The 11,779-nt window shown below is 28.1% G+C and overlaps 1 protein-coding gene across 28 annotated transcripts in view; it reads right to left on the minus strand.

The window, feature by feature from the left end:
- LOC107456607 (bruno 3) overlaps positions 1 to 11,779 on the minus strand; it is a 705,687-nt gene that overhangs the window by 135,921 nt on the left and 557,987 nt on the right. For 19 of the 28 annotated variants that reach the window (XM_071179608.1, XM_071179595.1, XM_071179599.1 and 16 more), the window contains one exon: positions 9,212 to 9,291. In XM_071179608.1, coding sequence (XP_071035709.1) covers positions 9,212 to 9,291 — 80 coding nt within the window. Of the gene's footprint in view, positions 1 to 9,202; positions 9,292 to 11,779 lie in introns of all 28 variants that reach the window. The other 9 variants (XM_071179587.1, XM_043044184.2, XM_071179589.1 and 6 more) reach the window with 1 other exon arrangement.

An 11,779-nucleotide genomic window follows, 5' to 3' on the forward strand; every position in this document is an offset into this window, starting at 1 on the left:
AGGAAATTGAAAAAAATATGGTCAAAACTACCAGAATCTGGTAAAATTTACAGTGTTTCAGGCTCTGTTGGAAAATTTAAAAGCTCTGTAATTTTTACTTAAGCGCTTTGGTAATGATTTTAATAAAATTATTAATAAAATATGGTTTTATAATAAGTGATAAAAATTGGTAAAGGTGGTAAAATATCAGAATTATTTTCTCCGTTTAGTGATAGAAGATTATTACGAAAGTGATACTTCAATGTTTTTCGTTTTTGGATTGAAAATAAAAGTTTCTCCTTCGGAGAAAAAAATTGATTTTTAAGTTTTTAGACATCTATATATTATTTATTTTTCACAGTGAATAGTTAAACGAATTTTTCTATGTTATATTACCAGACAAATTTTCGAGTTTCTCAATATTTGAAAGGCTCGCTAGCTCATTGTTTGCTGTGATTGACACCTTTACCGTAAATGGGAGATAAAAAAAAATTTATAATTGGGCTTAGTATTTGAAACCACTGATAGGTATCTATTTAGAAATTTTACTGGAGGGTCGAAAAACTCTCGTATGGGTTTTTGAATTTAAGTTCTTGTTGTCTTAAAAATAATCAAGGATATTATATCTCGTGAACAGAGGCGGGCAAAATCAATAAGGGCGCTTGTAAAATTAAAAATATATATTTTGCTTAGAGCTGTGTTTGATTCCAGAACCAATTTACAATTTTTTGATCTATTACTTTAGAAAAATAGAGCCGAATTTTATTTCCTGATGTAACTGTGTTTCTTGAAAAGTAATAGTCAAGAAATCAAGTTCTGAATGAAAAAGTAAATAGCATAAGGAATTGAGATTATGTGTGAATAAAATGTAGTTTTAAACAATGTATAATTTTTTTTCTATACTTACATTTGTTTTAAAATATTTTATTGTTTATTTGCAATTTTCTTTTTACGTTAAAAAAAGTCTCCAGTTTTAATAAAAATGTCATAATTATTAAAAAAAAAGACAAAGATGTGTTTTTTACTTTTTTCAAGGACCATTCAAGAAATTAATTAAAAAACATAGGATATAAAATCATTAAACATGTTTAAGCTCAAAAAAGAGGTATTTTAACTAAAGGATTCAATTACAAATCTAGTTTTTGCATCTTTGATTTCTTTGAGTGAGTGCTCGATGATTAATATTCAGTAAAACAATAATTTCCAGTAAAGTGCAGCATATTGAACTCTAAGACACTAGCATCTAAACCTCAAGTTGATGAAATAACATTCCAAATTCACAATCGAATCGTATTGAAAACATTCAACCGTATGCAGGCATTTCGGAGACATTATTAAGGCGTTTCTAATTTCGTAATTCAATCCTGAACCCTGGGTTAATTTAAACACGAAATACCAGCTGTGTCCTTATACAATCCGGATTCATACAAAGAAAAGAAATCTAATAAAGTCCTGATATTCGATTGCGCATTTCCTTGAAGCGTGATTGGTTGCAATTTGTAATTTAAAGATCAGACGGTCATAAGTAAATGGTAATTGCGTTCGAACCAGAGAAAGAAGCACTATTTCTTTTAATATGCTCATTTATTTCAATTCATTTTGATTACGAATGAGGGAGATTGCAATTTTTTCAACCGTGGTTGTTCTATCAAATGAGGGCTTTTTCAACTAAAAAAACCAGGTTTATTCAAGTATTTTATATTTTAATCACTATGGATCGGATTGGTTGTTAATTAAAATACTTTTTACTTAAAGGTGTAATGAATTTCAAGTTACGTCTATCGTTAAACTTATCGATTGTATAGTTTAAAACTAATTTATTTATCTTTTTATACGGATGCAATGTAATTTGCTTAAAAAAAATAATGAAATTAATTTCAGTAATTTCAAATTCCAAATTTGTACTGTTTTTAAGCATTAAATTTATTTTTTATCGTATAATTAAGAACGCTAAATAAAACTTGTATGTACAAAAAATTTAAATCTATTTGATTACTGCATCAAACTTGAACTACTAATAACCATCTTCGGACTCTTTCTCATTTCTTTCAGCAATCAATTAAGCTTTGGCGTTTTGTACGCCTTCCTAAACAATATTTTGTCAATTTTCAGCAACTTGCAATAACCATTTTCTAGCCCCTTCTCGTTTACTTCGGCAATCAGACAGGTTTTCACGCCTTCCTAAGCAATATTTTGTCAGATTTCAATAATTTCCTTTTAAACTCCTTTTAAACTCCTCGTTTTCTTTAGAAATCAGATGTTTTGTACGCCTTCCTAAACAATAATGCGTCAGATTTCAATAGTTTCTAATCATTTTTTTAATTCTTTCTCATTTCCTGTGGTAATCAGCCAGGTTTTCATGTTTCGTATTTTTTCCTGAGCACTAATTTGACAAATTTCAGTAATTTCAATTAACTATCTCTTAACAATTCGCGTTTCTCCCGAAAACAAGATAGGTATTTCTTCCTCAACAATAATTTCAGCCAGTTTTCGATAGAATTTAAATTACATTAAGTCAAAATTTGATAGCGTGTTTTTTCCCCGTTTCAATTAGTCACTTGACCTCGATTTGTATACAATTTTCTTCGTTTTTATGTAGTATTACAAAAACATACTTCACTGGTGATCAGTTGGCCATCGATAGCACACTATACAAAGTAATTTCAATATTTATATTAATATTCACTCATACCTTCATGGAAACATTATTGAGTGTACAAAATATTAAAAAATAATAAAATAATTCTTTTTAAAGTTTAATATTATTATTAAATATTAAATTCTTCGCTTAGAATCAATTTTCGTTTTTAAGTAGTATTGCAAAAACATACTTTAGTGGTGGTCAGTTGGCCATCGAGAGCACACTAAACAAAGTAATTTCAGTCTTTATATTAATAATCACTAATGCCTTCATGGAAACATTATTGAGTGTACAAAATATTAAAAAATGATAAAATAATTCTTTTTAAAGTTTCCTATTAATATTAAATATCAAATTCCTCGCTTAGAATCAATTTTCTTTTCAACCAATTCATTTCTCCCCCAGTGATGCATAACTAAATGATTCGAAAGATCAAATCTCTTGTTATATAATATTCGGATGGTATCACCACGTTGGCAGATGCCAAGCATAGTGAATGAAGGAATGTATTATTAGGAATATTAATGCGATGTTGTCAAGTCAGTCATCCAGTCAGTTTGACTCGATGTAATATGAGCTGCTCTCTGCCGAGTCTTGATAATAAGCGGTAATTATCACAATAGTAAGTTATTAAGGTTGGCGTAATCTTGACACCAAAACTCCCTTCATGTCCGTCACCTTTGACACCCACACAAAATGATATAAGAGACGCACCAATAAGTTTTAAAAAGTTTATCCTTAGGATATATTTCGTTATTGATCATGATATATGTTACGGAAATTTGGCAAGGAGTATAAAAATAAGTTTTACTTAAAATTGTTCTTTAAGAAAAAGAAAAATATTTGTGGAAATGATGCTGGATAGTTTATTTGTTAGATATATTTTATTATTGGACATTTTATGCATCTAGGATATTTAAAAAGATTTTAAAACTTATATATTGTTTCATTAGGGAGAAGTGTTAGTAAGAAAAAACAACCTAGCATGCACACAAAATGCATGCTAGGTTGTTTTTTCTTACGCATAAATAATTTAAGAGACGCACCAATAAGTTTTAAAAAGTTTATCCTTAGGATATATTTCGTTATTGATCATGATATATGTTACGGAAATTTGGCAAGGAGTATAAAAATAAGTTTTACTTAAAATTGTTCTTTAAGAAAAAGAAAAATATTTGTGGAAATGATGCTGGATAGTTTATTTGTTAGATATATTTTATTATTGGACATTTTATGCATCTAGGATATTTAAAAAGATTTTAAAACTTATATATTGTTTCATTAGGGAGAAGTGTTAGTAAGAAAAAACAACCTAGCATGCACACAAAATGCATGCTAGGTTGTTTTTTCTTACGCACAAATAATTTAAGAGACGCACAAATAAGTTTTATAAAAAGTTTATCCTTAGGATATATTTCGTTATTGATCATGATATATATTACGGAAATTTAGAAAGGAGTATAAAAATTAGTTTGATTTAAAATTGTTCTTTTCAATGAAAAGAAAAATATTTGTGGAAATGATGCTTGGCAGTTTATTTGTTAGATATATTTTATTATTGGACTTTTTATGCATCTAGGATATTTAAAAAGATTTTAAAATTTATATATTGTTTCATTAGGGAGAAGTGTTAGTAAGAAAAAACAACCTAGCACGCACACAAAATGATATGAGAGACGCACAAATAAGCTTTAAAAAGTTTATCCTTAGGATATATTTCGCTATTGATCATGATATATATTACGGAAATTTAGAAAGGAGCATAAAAATTAGTTTTATTTAAAATTGTTTTATTAAGAAAAATAAAAATGTTTGTGGAAATGATGCTAGGCAGTTTATTTGTTAGATATATTTTATTATTGAACATTTTATGCATCTCGGATATTTAAAAGGATTTTAAAACTTATTTATTGTTTCATTAGGGAGAAGTGTTAGAAAAAACAACCTAGCACGCACACAAAATGATATAAGAGGCGCACAAATTAGTTTCAAAAAGTTTATCCTTAGGATATATTTCGTTATTGATCATGATATATATTACGGAAATTTAGAAAGGAGCATAAAAATTAGATTTATTTAAAATTGTTCTTTAAGAAAAGAGAAATATTTGTGGAAATGATGCCGGCAGTTTATTTGTTAGATATATTTTATTATTAGACATTTTATGCGTATCGGATATTTAAAAGGACTTTAAAATTTATATATTGTTTCATTAGGGAGAAGTGTTAGCAAGAAAAAACAACCTAGCACACACACAAAATGATATAAGGGACGTACAAATAAGTTTTAAAAAGTTTATCCTTAGGATATATTTCGTTATTGATCATGATATATATTACGGAAATTTAGAAAAGAGTATAAAAATTAGATTTATTTAAAATTGTTCTTTAAGAAAAGAGAAATATTTGTGGAAATGATGCTGGACAGTTTATTTGTTAGATATATTTTATTATTAGACATTTTATGCGTATCGGATATTTAAAAGGACTTTAAAATTTATATATTGTTTCATTAGGGAGAAGTGTTAGCAAGAAAAAACAACCTAGCACACACACAAAATGATATAAGGGACGTACAAATAAGTTTTAAAAAGTTTATCCTTAGGATATATTTCGTTATTGATCATGATATATATTACGGAAATTTAGAAAAGAGTATAAAAATTAGATTTATTTAAAATTGTTCTTTAAGAAAAGAGAAATATTTGTGGAAATGATGCCGGCAGTTTATTTGTTAGATATATTTTATTATTAGACATTTTATGCGTATCGGATATTTAAAAGGACTTTAAAATTTATATATTGTTTCATTAGGGAGAAGTGTTAGTAAGAAAAAACTGCAGAAATAGTATTGAAAATTTTATGTTTCGGATTTGTTTTATTATTGATCGTTGTATCTCGGATATTCATTGATGGTTACTAAAAATTAGTTTTTTTGAGGTTGTTGATTTTATTTTTTGAAATGTTAAAGTGTATGATATTTTTTTTTATCTACGTCTTCTTATTTTTATCTTATTTTTTCTTAAATATATGTTATAATGAGCAAACGCATAAGCTATTACTGATGAGTTATGGTTTATATAAAGAGAATTTCAATGTATTTATTTATTTCAACAGCACAATCTTACATTTAAAAGCTAAACTAAAGGAATAAATAAATGAAAGTTATTCCAAATAGTTAGTAACTCTTTGTAAAATCTGTTCATTAAAGAAGTTCTGTTTTTCTATTATTGCCTTAAGTTACAGCCTTTTATAAAAATATAGAGTATGTCAACGCATATTTTGAGTTAAGAGTTCGGCAATAGACCGTTAATTTTATAAAACTTCAAAGCTAGTTTCTGCACGTTTAATTAAGTAATACAGGTTCATGTACTTCAATTAATATCTTCTAACTTTAAATTTTAGAACAATTTTTATTAAAATGCCATAATAAAATCGAAGCACTTAAAAACTTTAACCTAAAAAGAATAAGATTTATTAAATAAATTTCTAATTGAAAAAAAAATTATACTATAAAAGGTTAATTTTAATGAGTTATTTTACATAAAAAAAGTAATATTACTAAACCATAATTTTAACATTGTATAAAGAAGGGATAGAGCTAAATGTTAATAAATAGAATATTTCAAATTTAAATGAATTAAAATAAAAGAAATTCGATAAAATTAAACTTTAAAATAGAGGAATAAGGGCAAGAGTTAGGATTTAATGAATTAAATTAAAATGTACTAAAATGCATAATATCAAATCACCGAAACTTAAACATTTTTGAGAAAATAAAATAAATTTTACTAATTTGGATAATTTTTTTGCATTCAAATTAGTTAAAAAATAATACCGAATTAATCTAATTTTTATCATAATTTGGAAAAGTTACATGTCAAATTTAATGAGAAGAATATAATTTCTTATACTTTAGTCAAAACTTATTTACTCAAGAATCGTAGAAATACTGGTTCGAAGATTATTTGCTTTGAGGAAGCTGATTGTTTGACAGCTGAAAATTTGAAAGAGGTTAAATAAATTGAACTTTTAATTATAAAAAAATACTAAATTAGAGTTTCAAACTTGTTAGAATAAAAAAATTGTATAAGAAAATTAATAATTAAAAGGGAAAAATCTCATATTGAAAAATTCACGAGTTAAAATTTTTTGGCTAAGCTGTTATTTTTGAATTAATGTTATAATTATTTTTGTTATTATATTTTTGAATTAATGTTATAATTCAAAAATATTTGTAATGCTTATTAAACGAGATTTTTTTGCAGTGATGTAAAAGATATGTTTATGGTGTGTAAATAATAAGTATTCTGCAGCATAAAATATTTACATGTTTTATAATGATTAAAAAGCACATCTAAATACATACTTGCCTACGAATGAATTGTTTTAAAATTTATTGTATTTTTCAAGCATTATACTGATTAAGTAAAATCGAATTTAAATATTCTCAATGAAGTTATTGTTCCTCTAGGAATATTGTTTTTGTTAAAACGTTAATATTGATATAATCCTGTTTTTATTTCAAAACAAAAATAAATATTATGCTTTTAATTAATTTTTTTTAAACTGTTTGAGTAGTCTTAAAGAATTAAACTTTAATTCAAAAGGAATTAATTAAAGCAACACTTTTTTCTTTACTTTAACAACTTAATAATCCCCACCATTTCATTTCAAGTAACTTTAATTTAAGAATTTTCAATCCTTAAAACTTAGGGATATTTCATATTTTGTAACTAATTCTTAGCTTATTGTGCTTAACAAAATGGAGAAAGACGAAAAAAAAATATCGTTTAAGTCAAAGAAAAGGAAGAAAAAAAAAGGTAATTTGCTTATATGCTTGTGTATGCTCACAGTTTGAAGGTTTGAAAAGATTTTTAATATGTGGCTTTTTGCAAACATTTTTATATCATTTTACACCGAGGAAGCAGATTACTTTAACGTGTAATGGGAACTTAAAACATGGCTTAAAATTACATGCTTATGTGCAAAAAATAAAAGTTCCTTTTAATTAGGAAACGCTGTAAAAAGGGAGCAAGATGAGTGAAAAAAAAGGAAAAAAGTTCTAATGAAAATCCTTCCGAAAGTACTAAAAAGAAAGGAAAAAAAATTCAAAACTTTCTTTTTTTACGCTCTTTTGAAGAGATCCAAGGGAAAAAACACTAAAAAAAGAAAGAAAGGAAGAAAAACGTTACCTCGTGAGTGAAAAAATGGAAAGACGGAAATTTAATACCGGAACTTTTTGTAGGCTATGAGATCAAAGTCTTATTTTTTGCTGACGTATAACTTTATATAAATATATATGGAAAGAAAATACGAAAGAAGGAAGCTAAGCTCAAACGAAAAGTAAAAAAAAAGTAAAAATAATGGAAAATAATAATTTGGTAAAGGCGTCCACGTTTACTGCAAGTAAACGCTTTCGTAAAAAGCGATACAATCGGCCCTACGGGACGTTTCGACGTTTTCTGTAGCCCAACCATTCGGATTTAAAGGCTCTGTTTGGTTGATGCTGACTCGTGCAGAAGTGGGAATGCTTTTCAATATTTTCTTACCGGCACGTAATTTCCGTACCTTCAAGAAAAGTTCAGAAAACAATTTAAATTCTTCAGATCTTCGTTTGACTCAAAGAAATTGCATTTGAAATATGAATACTTTTTTTTTCTTTTCAAAAGCTGCTAAAGATTGATTAAAAATAAAGATAGGCGTAAATGGTTCAACTTTTGAATCTGATAAGCACCATTTCTGCGTAACAGCAATCGTTGCTTTAAAGACGTCTCTGTAATGCTGTGATTCAGCAGAGAATGAAAATTTGATGTTTTTGACTTTTTTAAAAAGGGCAAGGTGAAGAAAGGTTGCGCTATATGTTTATAAATATTAGTTTGAATGCAAAGGAATAAGATATTAAATGAACTTAATAAGATATTAAATGAACTGAACTTTTAATCATAGGCTTGCATTTTTTACCTTTAAAATTATTCAACACTGTACCTTAGTCACTGATCTTGATTTCTGGGAATCATTTTATATTTTTAAAAATTTTGCTAACATAGCCTAAGATCCTTCTATCGCATTATTTTGTAGTGTTTGGAAATTTACTTTATATTTATTTATCCTTGCATCACCTGGAGTTTCATCATATTTCTATCATACATATTTCTTATCTCCCTTCTTTTGGTGTAGAGTTCTTAGCTCTAATTTTTGTACACAATTTCTTTTTAAAAATAACAATTAAAATGAAAAATCTAACGAAGCATTGATTTAAATTTTTTATCATACTAATAAGATAAAGTGCTGAATCAAACAATTTCGAAAAGAATAAGAAAGTATACTTTATATTTATTTACCCTTGCCACACCTGGGGTTTCATCATATTTCTATCATACCTATTTCTTATCTTCCTTCTTTTGGTGCACAGTTCTTAGCTCTAATTTTTGTACACCATTTTCTTTAAAAAAAAAATCAATAAAACTGGAAGATCTAACGAAGCATTGATTTAAAATTTTATCATACTAATAACATAAAGTGCTGAATCAAACAGTTTCGAGAAGAATAAGAAAATAGGGATGAAAAAAAGGATATTTACTTTACTTACTGGCATTGTTTGGCTCCCGTGTAATGCTCCTATCGCTGCTTGTGCTTCAGAATGAGATCCAAATTTTACAAACGCACAACCTGATGAAAAAAAAATTATGTTTAGGATGCAAATAATAAAATATTTAATGTCTAAAATACAACAATATATTATGCAATGATCAGCAGCAACCTTTAATATATGGATATATTGAAATACAAGTCAGGTCTTGTTCAATCTTTTAGAGTGGGATGTACGCGATTATGACAATTATCCAAATAATTAACAATAGTTGTATACAGTGGAATCTATTAGTTCTGTCAAAGGCTAGGGTGAAAGGAAAAATCTTTCGTCCTAACCGAAATATTTATTGTTGTTGTTGTAGTTCATTCAGGTCCTCCATACTTCACACTTTTTCATTTCTTTACATTCACTTTTTTAAAAATCCTACCACAAGCATCATATAAAATATTCTTAGTTTCGGATCTCGGAGGATTTTTTTACCCACTCCTTTTCGAAACAAGAGCTTCACAAGTTGATTTACGACCGTGATAGCAACCTAATGTAAGGCTCAAGAAAGATTGACGATCATAAAAGAATTGCATCATCCCCATGGAAAGGAGCACTTTTCTCAGGGTCGCATTTTAGATCAGCGCTGCACACACCAACGTCAAAGATCCACAACTCTTAACTTGGTCAGCTAATGACGTAACGAATTTTTAAATTGATGCGAACTGACAATGGCCTTCTACTGAGCCGTGGTGGCTTAGGGGTCAGAGTACTCAATGAGGTGACCCGGGTTCAAATCCCAGTGATGGCTGGACGATTCAAATTCCGTTCTCGGCTCGCATCTACCAGAGCGCTGACGTAAAATATCCTTAGTAATTGATGGATATTGAGTCCCCTTGCAGTCAGGCTTACCGTGCAAGGTTTTCGTAGCTTTCCTCGCCATGTAACGCAAATGCGGGTCAGTTCCAACAAGAAGTCCTCCACGAAGGAAAATTTCGCCCAATACTTGATTCAAGAGTCCCTTTGTCTTCTGGATTGTGCTCAAAATTGCAAAGTTACGTAGTTGAACATTGGTAGGCGTAAACCCTAAATTGAACCGGCGGTTCAACGACGGTTATAAAATTGCAAAAATGCGCTTCACCTCAGTTCTAAAAACAAATGCCCTATCCTCACTTGTCATGTTCCAGATGTACGATGAACTAGTTTCAATGTTGAAGGTCACCTCAAAAAATTGCAATGAGGATTTTGGGCTTATTAAGGGCAATATTTGTTCGTCTTAAACGGTCGAAGTTTTTCTTAATGCTTACATGAAACGTAGCTATTATTATTATTGTTTTGAAAGATAACGTAACGAAAGATAACGGATGGAGAAACAGCCGTCCTTCGTCTTAAACGAACATTCGTGTTAAACGTTTTCGTTTTAACGAGGTTCTATTGTTTCTAAATGGCAAAAATTAAGTAGCATACATGTCATTAAATGTTTTTATACGGTAAATTTATTCTAAGTAAACGTATGGAGTGTTGCATAGCTATTAGTAAATGACTATAACTGGTGCTAAAATAGATTATATAAATTTGATTTGGTTGTGTTAATGTAGAAATAGAGCTATACTATTGAACTATTGGTAGAACCTTGGCGAAGATAGAGGAAACATATAGTATATCAATGCATACGGCATTTGTTATTTGATTCGGGAGATTATTTGATTGTACTTCACACAATATAGCAGCAATATATCCATAATTGACAATAGTTGTAACTAACTTAATGATAGAAAGCATTATTTCAATTATGTACTTAATAATTAGGCCAACTACCATTTGACTCAGGAATTTATTTGAATGGTATATATAGAGTATATCATTAATCTGGATTGTTAGCAATAGCGAACAATGTAAAATTTATTGCCTATTTAAATATATCTAACAAAATTCATTGGGAGAGTTTATTATGACTAGGATGTAAAAAAAATAATCCAGTTCGTTAGCAGCAGCAACAATAATGCAAAAAATTATATTTGTATACATAAATACAAAAATGCTGTAAAATCATTCAAGTTTTTCGGTTCAAAAAATTTTCAGCACATACTTATAAATAAATTAAAATTTTCGTAATTAAATCCTTATGACGACGATTTAACCAATAATATATTCGAGTGGTGGCATCAACACTGGTCATGTAATTTAAACCACTTTCAGAAGATGTAGATAGTGATAGTCATTCCCAAGTGATATGATTTTCTTCTTGTGACATTTCATAATTGCAGTATTTTTATTACAAAATTGGACTGAATATTCTTCAGTTGAATTGAAAAGTAATTTAGATAGCATAAAATGTTTTTCCCGTTCTTCATAATTTTTTTGAAATTTGAAGGAAGATAAATGTTCAAAAACTCATTCTGAACATTTATTTCCTAATTGCTTTTTGAAACATGGCATGCTGAAGTTTTTGGGAGATATATAAATATGATGGTGTGTATCTATATTACTACATTTCGTCTAGAAAACTAATTAAAGTATAATCAGTATTTAAGATAAAACTAGTGTTTTGAAAATCTAACGGATAAGCACCATTTCTGC

Source organism: Parasteatoda tepidariorum, chromosome 4, assembly GCF_043381705.1.
Source record: "Parasteatoda tepidariorum isolate YZ-2023 chromosome 4, CAS_Ptep_4.0, whole genome shotgun sequence".
Lineage (NCBI taxonomy): Eukaryota > Metazoa > Arthropoda > Arachnida > Araneae > Theridiidae > Parasteatoda > Parasteatoda tepidariorum.